Below are 20,266 nucleotides of genomic sequence, written 5' to 3' on the forward strand. Positions count from 1 at the left end.
ATTTAGAGCATGGTGAATGAAGTGGTTTGTTTTCAGCTCAGTGTCTGGAGGTGGGGATTGGCTGCACAAGAGTGAGAGCAAGACATTCACTATATTAAGGAAACACATTCTCCAGGTACATTACTTTTACAAGTGTCATGACAACTAAATAGAGACATTAAACAGTGAGCCTTTATTCACAGCCGTTACCACACCAAACACTGGCTGGGCACACTCTGTGCTCTGCAGTACTACTTATTTTAGGATAAACTGATTGTCTTTCCTCGTCCTCTGTAACTGCATTTGGGAACAATAAATAAGTATGAATGTGTAACAATGCCATAAAATAAAGTTTTAGTTATCGTGAACCATGTTCTTTAAGTCATGGCAAAAATACAATTTAATATAAATATTGAATACTACTCAGAAAGATGTTAATATGAAAGTTTGGTTGATTCAATGTTGGTTGAAACAACATGACAGGATAGTGATGCAGTATGCCCAGAAATATCCCATAAATGTCAACAGTAGAATTAGCAACCTGTGCTTGAGTATTTAAAAATATCATAGTTGAAAAGGTTAGGGGGAAGAATTCTGTTTACCTTTTGGGCTTTATGTTGTCCTCAAGGCATATTCTGATGGGCAAGGGAGTATCACGCTGCTGTCTTAGTCAACACTGGTCTCTGCCTGAACTACTACTCTTATTAACTCAGGCAGAGTTAACACAGTCTGTGACCTCACCTCAGAATACTTTTGCTCATCTGAAAATGTATATCCAGAATGAAGAATTAAACCATAAATAAGTGACATAATCCTTGCTTTACCTAATATTTTCTGCTAGTATGTAATAACTTATGATTACTAAGGGGCAAAAGAAAACCAAGCCATTCCTTGGGAAGTAAAGTGCTGTAATGACAAATTTCCTGAGTAACCTCTGCTGCCCCAGAGCATTCCAGGCAAGATGAGCTGTATCAGACACAGCAAGGCATCAGGTTTTACTGGAACTATGTGCTACAAGGTCTGCACTTTGAACTGCATCCAGTGATGCCTTAAGTTTTAGCTTTTATACTCTTCAGATCAGTACCACTTTAGTTTATAACTCTGAAACTCCATAGCCTGTCACCTACTGTTCTCCCATGTTATTCAGACAAAACGATTTCTCTCTAGAAGAGGGCTGAAACTCAAGGACACCTTACTGTCTCAGGCCCTGAAAAATGTAAACAAAAAGTTAATTGGAGGGAGCAAACTGGGGGAATGTGATTACATTACCTGAAGCTGTAATTGGACAATTAATCTCTGATATGCAAATAGACCAAACTTCTATCTGTCTGAAAAACTCGTGATTGTCATCTTTATTGGGTGTAGTCTCTGCAAGACTCCTGCACTGCCCAAGGCGTACCTTGAGAAGGTCTTTAATAAATACCTGCCTTTAACTCTGTCTAGCCTCTGTTCTAGGTAGCCTCTCCAGGCATCACCAGGAATTAAGAGATCATCAAGGTAGCTACTGAGGAGCTGATGAAAATGTTCCTACAGTTCAACAGTTCTAGCTGAATGGTGACCAGATTCAGCTCAAGTTGTAGTTATCTAAAATATATATGGATTTTGGTACACATTACCATTCTACCATTTTCACCAAATTAAGAGTTGGAAAGTTACTTGATTATCAGGTAAACTACCTTGAGGATGAAAAATGCTTCATAAATGGCAGTGAGAATTACATGATTAGTGAATAAATAAAATTGAAGATTTTATTTGTGCTTCTGAAACGTATTTTCAAAGAATGGAGATAATCACACCTTCAGCAGGAGTAGTTCTTCCCCAGTGTTCACAGCATTCCACACATTCCCATGTCTTACAGCTGCTCAGAAAACACAGCTCTGCACACCAGAATTTTTTTTGAGGATGCTGTAAGAAACTTTATTCCAGATTCTGTTATTACTGATCCCATTGTAAAGCTGCAAACCTACCTGAAGCTTCTTTACAGCTATAGTGAAGTGATTGGTAAAAGTTGATCTCTAAGCATTTGTATGTCTGATTTCAATACTGGGCGATGTCTGTATCTTCTGCTTCAACGTCTTTGGTTCTGCTCTATACATGACTTGAATATTTTTCTCATATGTGTGTCAAATGAAATCCAAAGGATGCTTCACTCTGTCTTATTCCAAAATTCATTCAGCATTGACCTCTTTATTTTACCCTTGCAGTGATTTGGAAGAAAGTCTCTATCAGCCTCCACTTCTTGACTTTTATCTGATCCTGATAGGTCTATCCATGCATCCTGGGACAACCTGCAAACTCCAGGGTGTTTACTCCTCTGTTGTTTCTGTATTTATGGTGAGGTGCACTATTAGCACCACGTGAAGAATTTGTGACAGGTTAAACTATGCGTTGTGCAGTTCATGGTGAGGTGAAATGCACTATTAGTACCAGGTGAAGAGTTTGTGATGGGTTAAACTTTATGCATTGTGCAGTGAGGGTGAGTGAAATTTAACAAGGCAATGGAGTGATCTCAAAGCATTTGTGAAAAAATTAATAAGAGGAAGATTTTTTCAGAACAGATAATTGAAATGTTCTGTTGCCATATATATACGTGTGTGTGTCTCTGTGTGTGTGTATGTATTGAAAATGATTGTCCTATTTTTCTTCTTTAAGACTTTTTACTAATTTTTAAGTTGCACACAAGCATTCAAGAAAATTGATATCTCCAGAAATGTGGAACATGCTTTTCCATATCATGTATTATGTAATGTCTAATAAATATTGTTTGAAGTCTGGTGAGTACATTTAAATGAGTAATCTTACAATTTTCTCCTACTATATCTGACTTTTCAATTCAGATTAAGTTATATTTTTAGCATTTCTCTAGTTATCTGGTGCACAGAACGTAACCCAGTCTAATGTAATTATGAATCTAATTCATACAAAAGAATAAAGAAGAGAGATACAGGCAAACATCATACATCTTCTACAAAAGTGCATCTAGTGGAGCCCATGTACAATGATTGTGAATCCTGCCAATGGAAACTTTTTCTTGGTTTCTTTATTTGTACACCATAAATTCTATTTCTTCAAAATGTTTTAAAAAACTGGATTTGTGATTATTTATTTCAGTCATCTCCTATGTTTTATTTCTGTCTCCATTCTCCAGTCAAATGCTTATGCCCTAATAACCCAGGAATAAATTTGAAGGTACTTCAAATATTTTTAATTTGAGAGGAAATATGTACTCTAAGATATGAAGTGTTTTTCAACCCAGTCCTTTGACAGTTCTGATGTGCCATAAATCTTACAGTGTGTCAGCTATAAATATAGCATGCAGATTGACAGCTGTGTTTGATTTCAGTTCCCTGAATGATTCTGAAGGAATAAAGTGAATCCATTTAGACAAGAGCAAGAAACTCCAGCCTTCTATTTACCTCATTTTTGAGAATGTAAATTGTGTTTGTTAATGAACAACTAAGGGAAAATCAGCAGACAACAGGAACCTTTCAACTCTTTGACAAACTTTTAGATCTCATTAGCAAAATCCTTTCCCATTCCATTAGTCACAGGTAAAATCCCAGGCTATAAGAGCTCATTGTTCCCTGATGTAAAAGGTAGTTAAGTTCTGCCTGATTTTTATTCTCTTCAGTTTTAGCTGAAACATTGACGCTCAGAAACACTGACAAGGTCAGTGGTGTGCTTTAACTGGGTACAGCTGAGTCATGCAATCGTATGCATATTCTACCAAGACAACTCAGAAACTACTTGCAAAACTTGTTTTCTTAAGACACTTCAGAGGCAGTCAGCCCCATGTGGTGAAATATTCTCTGAAGTCACTTTAAATGTTATGACCACATTAAATGAAATAAAAACTAAGCATCAATAGTCCTGTCATCTGTAAGAACATAAGCATCTGACATTCAGAATCATGTTGTGCAATAACCAGCATTAATACTCAGCCTTAGTGTGGCTCCAGGTGAAGTCAAAGCAAATTGAATGGAAGCGAGATCAGCTAGGGAGTTTATTTTATGTAAAATATAAACATGTTAACAGGAGAAAATACTGTTTTCTTATGTTACAACCTTAATAACCAACATGATTTTTATCTTACAGTTCTGCAGGTGGTGCAGGGTTCAGTTACATGTACATGTACATGGTGATTAAAAAGAGCAGATATTCATCTGTACACATACCCCGAGTACTGTACGCTGTACTAGAAATCCAGTGTTTGTATGTGTCCCCAGTTGCGTGCCTCATAATTTTGCCACCTCTTATTCCATTTAAAAAACTAGCACAAAATTTAAGTCATTTTATTAGGATTGCATCATTTTGATAATTAGAGAGGGGACTATATATTTACAAACAGATACACATATTCAAATCCTCTGAAAAAACCCAACCCTTTCCATATTTAATCCCCTTCTCTTTCTTCTTCCTCCTACCCTGCATTCATTTTCATACAGAATGTGGTGGCTTTACTCCTAAAGCATCATGATAAGTTATGGAGCTTGTGTTAGGTGATGAAATGAAAGTTACTGAGACTAAAAAATTGTCTCCAGGAAAAGCACTGGCACCTGTAACATGGCTGCCTTGATGTTGCTCTTGCTGTTAGAATGAGAGTTGAGAAAGGACTAGGAAACAATTTAGCATGTGGCCAGAGTCCGGCGTGGGACATTTCAAACATGAACAGCATTGCAAATACAAAGCTGAGGTTTAAGCTCAGCCTCTTCAAGGAATGTGTACCTATTAATGAGATTTTGGGGAGCGGGGACCAAGGGGTTGCAAATACTCATTAATTATCTACTGCAGCAAGCAACATGTTTTGGTGAACTGCAAGATGTCTTCATCAGGGGCTTAGTCCTGCCACTTTGGAACCCTATGAGAAGGGTCAGGATTATCTAGAGGATGGAGGTTAGGAAGCTGCATGTCAGTCCAGCTTCTCCTATAGACCTACTGTGCTATTACAGAAAAGTAACTTACTCTTCTGTATTCTTACATACAGTGGAGTTGCCACCTGCAACAGCCTTCATCAGAAGCATTAGGCTGTTAAATTGACTGCTGTGAATGGCACACAAGTTAATTTATTTTACATAGTACAATAGTCCCAGTCTTGATAACCAAATGAAACAGAATTTATTAAAGAATTATAGCAACTCTGAGACCATGAATAAAGAGAGTTATTTGCAGTTTCATATTAAATCAGTCAGGCAAAGCCAGCAAGCAAACCTCCTACAGGGTTAAGAATCATTAGTATGTAAAATGGTGTGGATTTAGCCAGATGGTCCCATCAGGTGGGCACATACCTCCTGATAGGTGTTATTTGACCTGGTATGCAAAAGAACTGTGTTATCTGAATAAATCTTGTAGACAGGTTCAAGCAATCTCTTTGAAGTAATGCATAATAACTGGAAAGAAATTAAATGGGTGTCTATTGAGGCTTGCCAAGGACTATTTACATAGTAAGGGCCATGTTAAATTGAGAAGCACCTCAGTATCAGAGCAGATGCAACAGGAAAAAGTTCTGGTCTTTTCATTGATTAAAGAAAATACAATATCTAAAGTACTAGGAATAACCCTTGCCTTAACAACACAGAAAGTCAGTGACTTTCTGATATGGACACCACAGATGCTGTCCTCTAAAAGCCATCATTTTACACAAGCACTTACCTTACTTCATTATCTCTTTGCTTTATTTTGGCCCAAGTGAAGAGAAAAAAGATGCAAAAATTTGCTCTCCTTACCAGTACGCACACAGGAGCCAAGAATAATTGTGGCTCGTCAGATTTTTCACAGTTGAGACTGAACAGAGCACTGATAAAATGGCAAAGAGAGCAATACCTGTATTATCAGCTGACTGACAGCTGACCCTGTGTCTGGTAAAAGAGAATTCTCCCGTAAGAATTGGAACTTCTCTAAATTCTAGCCATTGCTAACTGTGTCACAGATTGAAGTATTACAGTCATCCTCAGATGGGTTAGCAGGCAGAGAGCAAAGGAGGCTGTGAAATGTGTAGAGAGTGCAGCTCATCAAGTACACGCTGATGTGTGTAGCAGACACACAGTAAATGCTCCACCCTTTTTATACATGAACAAATATGTATGAATTAGGCTTCCCAATTTTACAACCTAGTTAGGACTACAAACCTATAAATGGAAATTGAGTTGTAACTAGAGATATTGGATCACAAGCAAACAGCTGCAAAAACAGTAAGACAAAGGCTAAACTGATGGAATTTCACAAGATCGACATTGTTGCTTAAAGTGCTTGGGTTGATTACATTACAAAAAAACCCCAAAGTATATAAAAATTAAAGCAAAACAATAGTATTAACCACATAAGTTACTATACAAATACAGTAACAGACCAACAAAAGAAAAATAAATTAAAACAAACCCTTCTAAAAGATACTAGTAAAATAACAGGTACCCGGCCAAAACTTGTTAAAATTTCTAGTATTCATTCAGCTGTAAGACACTGCTCACAACTATCAGCCACATGCAGCAAAAAAGAGATAAAACAAGGAGGGTCTGCTGTTGAGAGGCATCAAATCACTGGCAGCTGCAAGCTGTCAGCTCAGGTGCCAACGACATGATGTTGGAACAGATGAGTGACTGAAATGTAATGTCTGAAGATAAAACACAGGTTGTGGTAGCACTTTAGGATCCATTGTGCAAGGCGAATTTCAGTTTAATTTTGCTAGGTCTTTCACATTTTTATTAAACCTAATATGAAGGAAACTCCTACTGCTTTGTTTTTTTCACTCCAACTGCTAAAGGAACAAAAATTTTCATATATAATCTAGTACTCTGAGGTAACTAAATTGTTAAAGTAGATTTGACAGGAGTAATTTCAGGACCTAATTTCAAAAAGATGTTGTTTCTTTGGTATGGCTTTTCCATTACTCTACCCTTCTGCCTCCCTCTCATATGTCCCCAAATTAGAAATTCCATAAAATTCCAACAGCCTGTTTTTGGAAATAAAAGAGCTGAGTTCTGAGCTCATCCTCTAAGGTAACTGATTCATCAGCACTGCAATGCTGTGGAAACACAGCACAAGACAAAAATGTGTTTTTTTCTAAGTAGAGAATATAGTAATAGCATTTATAATTGGACCATGCATCTCAGCTACAGCATGGGAAACAACTGAAAAACTTCAATTGTTGTTAGACCTAATATACCTAGAACCTGACACCATAAAATACAGTCATTCTAGGTAAGCACAGAACAGTATTAGAGATCTGTGCTAGCATTTTGTTTCCTAGCTGCTAGCTGAAAAGCTTTTTATGTTTTAGGTATTTGTATGCATAAGCATAAGAGAAAAGGGATTATGTTTTATTTAATCAGCTAAAATACTTTACACCATATGATTGTTCCTGTGGGGATCCCAATCCTGCAAAACTTGAGTGAATGTGCTTAATTTGACAAAGAATTCCTCTGCCTAGACTGGCACTATTCATACAGCTGTGTCAGCTTTTGGACTGAAGACATTCAGCACACTGGAGACTGGATCCAATTTATAGAATTGTGATGGCAACTTTGTTAATCAAAAGAAAATGCTCCCTAGTTTAGCTAGTGTTATTATGAAGTGTGTATTCCACAATGTTTCAGAGATGATGTCAGATTACTGATGCTGGACTGGTGTGATACGACTGCTGTGATCTTTTCATGGGCTAGCATGAATTAAAAATGCTTTTTCATACTTTATGAAACAGCTTATTCTAGTAATTTTACTCTCAATAACTTACTGCAATGATTGGTATGTTTTACAATCTAAAGCTGTCTTGCAGTGGAGAAAACCACTTTAGTTTAGCATTTAAATATTAATTCAAACTATTAACATTTTAAAAACCAATTTTCACATAAGTCTATTGAAATAAGGAAAATGTTTCCTAAAATTGAACTGATTTAAAAATTATTTTTATGAAACATTACTTTTCATATAAACATGAGCCCTGAAGATTCAAATGATACCTTAAAAATATCTGTTTTGAATCTTTAGTTTTCTAAAGAATCCTGTAAGAATGTTCAGTAGTAAACTGCAAAATACAGACCTTTGGACCAGCACTGATTATTGCTGATCTAGAAAGTGATTTCATTCACAGTGAGGAAACCGTATCCATTTGAAAAGGCCAGAAATTTTTATATTTTTATACAGAAATTCTGAATGTTTATAAATAAATCAATTAAAGAGGGATTTGCAGGTTTAGTTTTTCAGTGGAAAAGCTCCTTTGTCTCAGTGGGAGTTGAAATCTGCTGGAAGATGTCTATCTTCTATATTAAAGACAGAACATTTCATTCTAACATCAATAAAAGAATAGGAGCTGCATCCTGATCATGCTTGCCTTGAGCCTGCAAACCAGCCTTCATTCTGTAGACCACTACTATCATTAACTTAAGTCCTCTAAGGTTACATTCTATATTCTTGCATCAGTAAAATAGCATGATAAATCACAAATAATCTTAGCTGAAAAGTCCACTTCTGTTTCTCATTCAGTGTAAAGTGCTACATTGCCTCAGTTTACAAAATGGCCATTGATAAATCCAACCGAACTTCAGATGATGTTACAGTAGAAGCTACTTCATTTTCACCAATATTTCACAAAAGATATTTCACATTCACAGTAGAGTACAATGAAAAACATTATTATCTTTTCTACAGAAGACTAAAATATGAGATGTAGCTGCACTTCAAAAGCCATTTCTTGAAATGGAGTGTTGGCTATAAAGTGTCAGGCAGGCTTCTTATAGAAAAGGACAAAAAGCAACATTGTCTGATAAACACATAATGAGTGAAAAAATAAATTTTGTGAGATGAGAATACTTCCTTGTAGATACTAGAACCAACTGTCAGTCCCCATGAAGACAAGAAGAGTGTTTTAGCTGTTGATGTCATTGGAATAGGATTTTGAAGTTCAAGAATTGTTTAATGGAGTGAAAGTGTTAAACTGAACAAGGTAGTCAACCAGCATTACCACCGACTCAAGCCACTATCAGTCCCTTCTCAAACCCTATTGATACTTTCTTGTACATTAATTCTTTGCCAAATTCAGGTACTCAGGTGAATTCAGAAATTTTATTAGCCAGTGCATGACAAGCGCCAGCCAAATTCACCCAGGAAAATCACAAACTAAGCCTTTTGTACTAATTTTGAAATCAAGCACTCCAGATCTCTATCTGTTTCTGTGGTGACAAAACTCTGTCAAATATGACCAAAACGTTAAGGATGATATATACATGATAGGGTGTACACTAGTGGTTGCTACCTATTATTTTTCTAAGAAATGGACTCCGTCTTGAGAAATGAAAATGGGACCTACAGATATTTAGAAAATTGCAAGATCAAGATGTGTCTTATGTACAAACAATGCTTATTTAAATGGACTGGATAATTTCAGTCCTAATGGATATGTTACATGTGAGCAGCGTTGCAATCTTTGCAAACACAAAGTAAACAATCTATGATATCATTTTAACAAAAAGATAAATCTTTATAAAAGCAATTTACCTCTGTATTATATGTGTGATCTTACTCCCTTTATTCCAGTGCTCTGTTCTGAAATCTCACCTGATCTGTACTATCTCATGACAAAGTGACTGAGCATATAGAATTACTCAGTTCCACTGTCATTTAAATCCCTCTGTGAATGTGAATTTTAGGTCTGTGGTCACACACTGAAAGTTTTTAAAAACCAAACTGAAATTATTTTGGGAGAATATCTTTTCTGCAGCAGTGTAATGAGTAAAAAAATCCCCTATACAACCACAACTCAAATCATAATGAAATTGATTTTTTTCCTTACACTTAAAAGAGATAAGTATATGTCAGGATTAAAGGAATGCTATGTAAATCAACACACTCCAAAACCATCTCTAAAGTTTTAAATAATTTTGCCCTACATGTAATGAACACTTTCATATAAAATACTACTCTAGCTGGATTGGGTTTAACAGTTGACATCCAAATCTTATTATCTGTAAATGTTAGTCCATATAAATTCCACTAAAATCTGACTTCAATTAGCTCTTCAATCAGACTTTAAAACTACAAACAACCCCCCCCAAAATAAAGTTCTGAATGTCAAAAATGGACGGTTACAGTCAACATCACATAGACCATTGAATAGGAGACACTGTATTGTTGTTCAGCCATCTGAGATGTGGTCTGTGTAAAAGTCAGTTCAGGGGAGCCATCACCTTCTTTTGTGTGCAGCATCCTTGTGCACAATTATCACAGTTTGCCAAGTCACTCTCTTGACTGATAGAATAAAATATAGCCAGACTCTGAATTTTTTGATATATCAGAGGTCAGACCATAGAATTCTTCAATAGCTTGAGCATCTATTTTCTGCAAAATAAATATTTTTTAATATGCTGTTAGATAAAACAAATACCAAGCACAGATTAAATGACTGTATGAACAGAACAGACATATTCAATTATTTGTTTAAGGTAGCAATTAGCAAATTCTGTTTGCAATTTAAGCAGTGAAAGGGTAAAGATTAGGGACTGGGCCTTGCTGATCTCACTCATGAAAGTCATAGGCATGTTTCTGTCACTGAATTAACTGAATTAGGCTTTTTCTGATAACAGAGAGACTCCTTGGAATGCAGTAATGAACACTGTTAAAACACATAAATTTGACCATGTGATCCCATCTTTCTCAAATTTTTAGAAATCTTTTTCCAGACTTGCCCCATCCAGCATCCCAGTGCTTATTTTCCTTACCTCTTGGGAAATCAGACTTGAAACCTGGGTTTTGCCAGTGTGCCACAATGACATAGAGGGTTTGTGTAAGACTGAATTTCAGAATGCTTAGACAGAATCTGCAATAGCTGTGGGACAGATTCTACTCTAATCTGCATTCAGGCAATCCCAGATCAACAACACAATTCAGATTTTCTTGTAACTTCCCTATTCAAAAATGAAAATTCTACAGCAATGCTAGTTTTATCTAGTTCAATTTTGCCAAGTGATAAGGTTTTAAGGAATTAAATTGATTTTATTAGATATAGAAATCATTCAAAATTAAACTCTTAAAGTCTCGTATTAAAAACATTTGATGTTGCTATGAAATAACACTCTGACACTGACAGAGCACAAATTACAGGATTAATAATTTTGATCACAATCTTCCTTCCTAACAGAGTTGAAATAAACATTACAATCAAACTCTGGCTTTGCAGATGGTAATCTCTACCCAGTTCTGGATCAGAATTTTAACCCCAAGTAGGGAAGAAAACATTAAAACAAAAGCTGTGCTTATGACCTTCAGCATACTGACCTCTACAATGTCATCATCAAACAAGAGCCAAAATCCATGACTTTTCACAATAGTAATGTAGTGCCCCCGATTCGGTCCACTAGAAAGCAAAACAAAACCCCAAAACATTAGAATATACTACTGAGTCCATTTTGACAAGTCACATTTCTTTATGAATGCAGAATTATAACTAAATCTTATGAAAAACATGGTAAATCCACCTGTGGTGGTACACTAGACATTTAGTCCTTTCACCTTTTTATTTTAACTTGTTGCAAAGCTAATCAACTGAAAGCTAAAGGTGTTTTCATCTGTGCCAGGATCATTTAGCAAATTTTCCTACAGGATAAATACTTTTAAAACTTTTCCTACACAACAAATACTTTTAAAACTTTTAGAACTAAGTATAGGGGGGAAAATTGACCAAGGTGATCTGTTGTGGGGCCTACATGATGACAGCCTTTGGCCCTCACAGAGTCTTAGCTCACAAATTTTTAAGGGGTCTTACGAGGAAGGAGGTAGTTTCATCAGTTTAAACCAAACTTGTGGCTTCTGGAGACCTGAGACATCATTCCTTAAACAAGTACTGATTTATTGTGAGGGAGGTTGGCTAAATGGTTCAGCCCAAGACACACACAAGTCTTGTGCAGCAGCAGGCTTTAAGCCCTGCCTCCCATTCTCCCCACATTTTGTCAGGGATAGCTCTGCCCTTGGCAAACATCTGGCAATGGCTTGTGATACACATGGAAGTCCATTACCTTCCACAGTGAACAACAACAGCTACCAGGTCGTACATGCGATCCAAGTTGACGGCATCGCCGGATGTGTTGAAGAGCCGTAACTCCAGAGGAAACACCACTCGGTAGGACAGCTTCGTGTACCTGTGCAATTGCTCCATATACTTGAATCTCTTGAGGTGTAAGGCAAGAATCATTGGCAGTTTTTTTACTCTCATCCTGTGAAACCAGTAAGAGCACTTATGATAAACGCCTGACCAGTTCAAAGCCATTCTCTCTTCCCTTAATAAGCAAATGTCTGCATTATAAAAGCATTTTGTGAATAACAATACTCAACGAGAAGTAGCTTCTAGACTAAGACACACGCCTTTAAATCTGTCTGCAGGTTCTCTGGTCCACACAGAGAATGCATTTGGGATGTAAGGTTTCTAGGTATTTAAACAAAATAAATATCGAGGAGTAGGTAAGTTTGCCAGAGGCCAGGAGGGGCATGGTGAAACAGCCTGCTCTTTGCTCACCTCTTCTGTGCCTCTTGTTTACTGCAGCAAGTTTCACAGTAGTATTTCTGTTCACTGCATAGCGTCTCTGTGTTACTGAAGTCTCTGTAAATAAATACAATCATCAGTTCTTTAAGGATATGAATACATTTGCTCCACTTGGGTTGATGAACTGGAATCCAAAAGACACACAGGATGAAATCTTCATCCATTCCAGTTTTCTAAAGCATCTGAAGTGGCTGCATTGAGGTTTGCAAATGGAATTAGGGTATCTGTCTCCTATGACAAGTTATATTAGGAGCTGAGGCCCTGTATATGATACAAATGAAAGGTCAAGTGTCTCAAAATGGGACCTATTTCTGGTCTCTCACATAAAGGGACTGCCCAAACTTGGGTATAATCACTCAATCCATTCTGTTCCTTTTTAAATTACTTGCAGAATGAAGCAACATTAAGTGCAGTTCTGCCATCCCCAAATAGCTCACATTTTATGATGTTCTTCCATCAGAGAGGTTTGACTCCTCTTACAGAGAAGAAATAAATTTAACTTAGTGTCCTGCGTCCTCTAACCTTTTGAACAATCATCCAGAAGTTTTTAAATTATAATTTTTCGTTTGCTAAAAAAGGAAAGAGGCAGCTGGCATAGAAAATTTTGTAAATCCTGATCAAGTAAATACACTTGGAGATATTTCTGGATTGTGTTTTGGAGTGACGAAGGCAGTGGAAGGCTGGTTTGATAGCATCTCTCAGTTCACAGAAAATATTTACTGGAAGTCACAGTGCTGATACACTGTAGCAGAATTTTAGGTAACTAACACCACTTAACTGTAAAAGAAATAACAGTAATTATTTTTGTCACCTCTTGTGTTACATTGCAGCTGAGCAGGTATTTTGAGAACTGTGAATGCAGATATAAGCACTTATCTTCCATTTTAAACACATGGATTTTCCTGTGACTTTGGGCCTTAAACAGATACATAAGAATTCCAGAATTGTTGCATTGAGTGCCCCTACCTGGTACCTGACAGGCTTCTGGACTCTAGGCAAATTCAGACCCACACAGACCCAAATAATTCCCTTCTACCACTGCAATTCACATTCATGGAGGCTGAATCCACACTGTCTGCAACTTTAGCCTGCTCTCACAGTAGGCAGCACCAGAATTATCTTACAAGGCAAAGGGAGGATTATGGATGATTATTTCTTCCTGACATCATCACTACAGGGGTAGGTGAGGGAGATGAAGACCATATAGTCTGCTAGGGCATAGATATTAGAAGTTAATTACATAACTTCATTAAGGTTTAAGGTCGACAGAGCATGACAAATAAGCACTTCATATGACTGCATAGTATTTTTAATAACTGAGAATACTTTTACTGATTTATTTTCTTTATAAGGTTTTAACATTGAGGAGAAAGTGCTGAAATATAAGAAAAAAATAGATCTTTTGAAAGATAAGTTACAGCTAAACCTTGTTCATAAGTATTATTTTTTATCTAAAAGAAATTAAAGCATTATGACTGGGAAAGATTTGCTTCAGTAGTAAACACTGATCTCAATACCTGATTTCACCTTTGAATTTAAACACAGAATTAGCTGAATTAAGCCAATTCCTCTGAAAAACATAGTAACCTTTCAGAGAATCACAACTGAAGAACTGAAACTTTGGAAAATATTAAAGATGAGTTATATGTGCAGGGAACATAAGACTCAGTAGAATGTGCCTGTGAAAGTTTTAAGTTGGCTGTTAGAGAAAGAGTCTGATGTTTATTTTCAAAGCCTACAGTCTCAATTAAAAAAAAAAAGCAAACAAATTTGGGGAATTTATTAGTTTTCTTCTCATTTCAAAGTGAAGCAAGGAAATAATGTTTTTCTAACATGAAGAAACATGTGTAGATGGTAGAAATTTGATAGGTATTGGTTTGTTCTGTGCCAAGTCACCCAGGAAAGTTAATTAAACTCAAAGAGTTTCTGAATTCCTTTTAAAATGTACTAGTTATTCTGATGTTATTAATATCTATTATTAGTATTATTAGTAGTAGCAGGAGTATTTATTTATTTATTAGTAGCATTATGGTATCTATTATTAGTAGGATTAGAAAAAATGTTTCACTGAAAAAATGGTTAGGCATTGAAATAATTGCAACTTCAGTAACTCAGCAATTGAGAATTTTCAGCATGGCACTCCCAACAGATATTGAAGAGTTAAAAACAACAGATCACTGACTGGAGTTCACAAAGTCTGATGTGCAAGAGCCACAGCTTTGCAGAACTCTTCTCTAGACCTGCAAAGCTAGTTTCAAGATGTCTCTCTCCTATTCCATTAATAGTCCAATCTGCATTCTGCTTATGTTATTTTAGCAAAAAAAGGAAATTTTAAAATACACCTGCTCAAGATGTACTAACTTATCATTGACCTTGTGCTTCTATAGCCCCTCTCTGCTACAGTGTGAAAGATGCTTTCTATTATTATATGTATAAATAATATTAGTTCTGTATTTTAAGAGATAATTATTAGTGTAATATAAATTAATACACAAGTCAGGATCAAACTGACTGGTGAACTTTGAAACTCCTAGTGGAAATAAAAGCAATGGATATATACTATATACTATATTTGTTATTGGACTTTTATTGCTTCAGGCCCAACTGTCTATCCTGTGGGCTTAGACTATGCCAGAGGCTTGTATTCTTTCTGTTCTTTGGACATCTTGAGCACACAAGGACATTCTACATTTTGAAAAACTACAGAAATAAAAGAACATTCATCTTTAGTGATAAAGAGATTCATTACACTAAAATGCTTGCACAGCTTTTCTGTATTTTACCTTTTAAATGCAGCAGCCCTTAAGCAAAGCAGTTATTAAATAAAAAAGGAAACAGCAAAGATTCCAAAAAGAGTAATAACTTGGAAGTTCCTATTGAAAGAAACCACAAAAGGACTTAAATTTTGCACAATAATGCATAATACCACACAACATGAGAGGAAATTCTAACTGTATATATGTTTTCTAAACAGAGCTAGAAATGTTGCTAACATAAAACACAATCAGAAGAGATGAGAGGTGATAACTCTCCTCCTGTTCAAATCTGTTAACAGTGGCCGGTACCTCCCACGCCAAGAAAAGAAAATTGGGATTTTGCTTTCCTTTATTTCCAAAAGGAGCAATGGGTAAACTTCAGAATGCATGTCATGCTGCTGGAGTAAAGGCATTACACTGGAAAGCATAAAGAGACTTAGGGCATCCATTCTTCTCAGGGTTGTATAGATCTCTCTTGGAATATTTTGCCCTGTTCTACACAGCAGCACTTCAAGAAAGATAAGAGTTCAAGAGAGAAGTCCAGTTGGAGAGAAAGCTGGAGAGTAATGAACATGTGTAGAGGTCCAGAGAAGATAGCCTGAGAAGGGTAAGTTGAATGACCTTAGGCTGTTTAAATTAAAAAAAAAAAACTGATTGCATTCTTCTTGTATGTAAAAGGCTACTGCTAAGGGGAATGGGGGCAACCCCTGGTTTACGTCTAGAGTACACAGCACAAGTAGAAATAGGCTTGAACTAAAACCAAAGATTCATATTACGTAGCAGGAAAAACTTATTAGTAGTAAAGAACAATAACGATAGATAATCAAGATAATACTGCTAAAAAGATCTTCTGGAACAGGTTGGATAAGCATCCTGTCTAATATGAAGGTAGGGGCTAACCTCTTTGGAGTCACTTTTAACTCCACCATTCACTTGTTGGTTGCAGTTGTGCAGATGCAGTTTTTCCATGTCCTAAGCTACAGCTATTGTCTTCAGTAGAAGAAATGCTATTGGTATTTTTACTGAAGTACTTACTCTGCCTTCACATAAAATGGCCATTCCCAAAAAAACATTTCCAAGAAGATAAAATATCAAGATTATAAATAAAAAACTGGAGAAAGTTGAAGGGCAGACAGTAACTTCTACACAGCAGTTTCTAATATGTTCACCAGACTCTGCTATAAGAAAATGTCAGTGCTCAGTCTCCAGTACCATAGAACCAAATAACAACTCAGATTAGAAAGGACCTCAAAAGGCACTGCAGCATCCTTGCAGCTCAGTGGGATGTCAAATTGACTTTGAACATCATAGGGAAAGGTAAGTAATACTGGCAAGTTCAGGGTAGTCGCTACAGTGAAGAAGTCAAAAGTGTGCAAACAAAAGCCTGTAGTACCAATAATGATTCAACTACTGGTTACTGTGAAGAGGCAAAGAGACTACAGGAGAAAAAGAGAATGCACTGCTTTCCAAAGCCTCTCTTTGGTTTGCCCACTTATTACAGGGAGGCTAAGTAATGCAGCATGTACTATTTGAGGGCTAAGAACTGCTAGATCATCCTGTGGGAGACTGAACAGAAGCTGAGGAGGAAAAAAACCTTTAAAAACAGAAGTTACTCAGTACCGCTGTCGGATTCACAGAGAAGTCACTGCTTTCTGATTCAGGAAATAGCACCTCACATTCTTTCTCTTCCTGTAACTCTCACCTTGGGATTACACTCCAGGAAATCACTGAGGCATTCCAGAATAACTGTTAAATGCAATTTCAACCTTGATAGCAATTTTGGAGTTCGAAGGAATTTGACCAATTGATAATCATTACCTTAGAACAGCAACATATTATCTTAAATATAGGTAGTGGTTTATTGTATTAATGCCAAAACTCTGGACATTTTAAATCTCTCAGAACAATCACCCATGTAAGACTGAAAACATTTTTGATTTCTAGAGTTTTTAAGTTAAGAACATACTAGAAGAAGAACAGAAATTTAGAATACCAGACTTCACATAATTTTAGGATGAGACACAGAATAAGACATTTCTGATAATAAAATAGACTTTTGAAATATTTTGTCCTCTACGGACTCTAGCACTCATTCTGCAAAACACACACTTAACTTTTAATATGCATATAAATCCTAATCAACAAAGCACTTGTGTAGAAGCTTAAAGATAAGCACATTTAAATCTCTCTGAAGCCAATTATTATTCTGAAGCAATTCTTCCAGACAACAACGCAATCAATTATTTCTCCTGAAAGTTGACTTATTTTCCTCTTTCAAATACACGTATTGAAAGAAAAAACGAGTAAAGCAAAGTACATTAATGTATATTTTGTCATTAGAGGAAACATCCAGTTTAAAGTCTTTTTCTCCTGCTTAAGGTAAGTTCAAATCTAAATGTTATTCTACTTTTCTTTTCTATACCTACTGGACCCAAAAAATCTAGCAGTTAGAACTATCTGCCAAGAAGATGCATTCATTTACCTTAGACAGTGTGTAATCGATGTGTTCTGCTCCACATCAACAGAAAGGTCAAGAAAATCTTCATCTTTGCTACTAACCTGTTGCAAAAGACATACATGTAAAACAGAGATGCCATACATCTAAATGCTGTTTATATTTTTAGCAAATGCTAAAGATATTTATTTCTGTAGAAATTGCTCTTACATAAATATAATTAATTTTAATGCTTTATTTTTTTCTTTTAGTTCAGTGTGACTAATGTTCAGTGTGATATGTATTAATAATTCTACCAATCAAGCTTTCATATAATTTAACTTCTGTCTACTCCACTTACCCAATCCCACCAACCAGGGGCCATTAATGACAGTCTACTGTTCAGTAAAGGTGAACCATCCTCCCCTATATTATCTGGGATTGGTGCATTATGTATGTTTCCTTGTTATGTAACACAGCCTCCTTTCTTTTTCTATCAGAAATTTGTTTACCCTTTGTATAACACATTACAATATATACCCACATTTTATTCTTGCATAATCATTTCCACTATTAAGGATGCAACGAGATAATTTCCAAGTATGTTTCTGTCACAAAAGTCATACTTAACCATGTTATCCTTTCTCTTCAGTGAGTACTGAAAAGGATGGGTTTAGACTTCTGGTTGACACAGCTACATTTCCCCATTGGATATTGTTCCTAGTCAATATTTTGATTTAAAAATTTAAAAGATTAAAGGTAAAAATGGCTCTGTGATAATGAATTTTTGCAGAATCACTTCGGAATTGCCAATCTCTTTTTTAGACAGAACAAGAGGAGAAAAATTACAAAGAAGAATTTTTATTCTAAACATTTAAGTCCAAATATTTCCAGAAAGACAGATCATGATTTTTGCATTGAAAAATATTTTTCACTAGGAGTGTTTCATCTCAAAAGTGAAGTTATATTAACCAAAAAATAATCCAAAAATCACTCTTGTAATATTTCAACTGAGTCTAAAGACTGCAGAATTACTTACTGCATATGAATTCAGTCATATTCATAACAAATTTTTAAATAAAATATTGCATGAACACCCCATATTTTGCCTCCTATTACTGCATTTCCTTGGAATAGCTAAATCAGATGGGAGGATAGTGAAGTTCAAATCAAGAACTTCTGTGAGGGGATGAATTCATTGTTCTGGCAGAAGTCCCTCATGCTCTGATTTTTTCAATTCTGTGGATGTGATAGTTATGTACCACCTTGAGCTCATATTTATGTTATGTCAGGGATCCTATAAACTTGGTGAATGCAGCCCATATCAGACCTGAATGCAGCGAAACACCTTTGGTTGGATTAATTTTGATATTATCAAAGATGAACAGAGGCATAATGCATAGCCAACTGAAACGAACAGCAGTTCTTCAAAAATCCTCCCTGAGAAATGATTTGACTCACGGAGGACAGGAAACCACAAAACTGGCAGCAATCAACTGCTGTATAAATATACAGCTAAAATTTGAAAGATAAAGCAACAAAGCTTCAGAGAACATTATGTCTCCACAGCTGGAACTAGAGTTCTGTCAGACACACTGAGTATCATGAGAACTTAAATACTTGAAAGAGTCCTTGGCGAGTATAGTGCTTCATCTGCGTGCCTCAAAGAAACTCGGAATTCTGTTACTGATTTCTGCACATCAAATATTTACTGGAAGGGAAGATGATCTACTTGGGGCTAGAATAATACAGACTAAAACTAAAGGTAGCTGGAAAACCAGATTCAAACTGCACTCTTTCTAAGTGAGAATAAAAACTGCTGAAATCTGAATGATTCTTCACGTACTACTTATGAATATTTTAGCAAAGGAATAACTTTTAATCTGTTTTACTATTTTTCTAAGATTTCAAGCTACACTAATCCAAGGGAAAGAAACTGGAAAAATATCCTGAGTAGTATACAGTATTTCTGTATTCAGAGGAAGCTACAGACAAGCTACATTTTCCACAAAGTTTCATCACTTTGAATTACAAGTAGGGAATTGTGCCGTTATGTTGTTACCCGAGGATACATCCTCACTTCACCACAGTTTCTCTGAGTAAACACTAGATATTGATTTAGAATTAGGCCACAACTATTTAGAGACGCTTGTCAGTTAAAAAATAATTCTAACCTTTCACTCACTTTAACTTGCTATTACTCAAGGTTTTATAATTGAAATAGATTAAATAATTAATTTTCAGTATCTCTCTCATGTGTCCATTTATACAAGCTTGTTCCAAGCTTGCTCCAACATATTTTTTCATGTTGACTATCTTTGCATCTCTTCTCCTCGCCATCCTCCTCTGACCAAGTCCCTGGAAAAGCTGTATATATTTTCTTGGAAAACAGAGCTATTCTTTATGATTAGACATATCAGACTATGTTATTTTACACACCTGGTAGGACCTGGGTAGATTTTATGTCACCAAACTTCAGTTGTCTAAACCTCAGCTTGCTGTCTGAACATACCTTCTCTGAGCACCTTCTCCCATCTTAATGCAGCTAATCTAAAGCTGTGTTTTCTTTGAGGA

The 20,266-nt window shown here is 36.0% G+C and overlaps 1 protein-coding gene across 2 annotated transcripts in view; it reads right to left on the reverse strand.

The window, feature by feature from the left end:
* Nucleotides 1-3,969: 3,969 nt before the first annotated feature.
* The window catches only part of USP46 (ubiquitin specific peptidase 46), a 34,415-nt gene continuing 18,118 nt past the window's right edge, over nucleotides 3,970-20,266 (reverse strand). For both annotated transcript variants that reach the window (XM_014873511.2, XM_088163362.1), the window contains 5 exons: nucleotides 17,741-17,817; nucleotides 12,476-12,559; nucleotides 11,979-12,176; nucleotides 11,242-11,320; nucleotides 3,970-10,305 (listed from right to left, as the gene is read on the reverse strand). In XM_014873511.2, the coding sequence (XP_014728997.1) occupies nucleotides 10,204-10,305; nucleotides 11,242-11,320; nucleotides 11,979-12,176; nucleotides 12,476-12,559; nucleotides 17,741-17,817 (540 nt within the window). In that variant the 3' untranslated portion in view covers nucleotides 3,970-10,203. The remainder of the gene's footprint in view (nucleotides 10,306-11,241; nucleotides 11,321-11,978; nucleotides 12,177-12,475; nucleotides 12,560-17,740; nucleotides 17,818-20,266) is intronic.

The sequence above is a fragment of the Sturnus vulgaris genome, chromosome 4 (assembly GCF_052056855.1).
Source record: "Sturnus vulgaris isolate bStuVul1 chromosome 4, bStuVul1.hap1, whole genome shotgun sequence".
Classification (NCBI taxonomy): Eukaryota; Metazoa; Chordata; class Aves; order Passeriformes; family Sturnidae; genus Sturnus; species Sturnus vulgaris.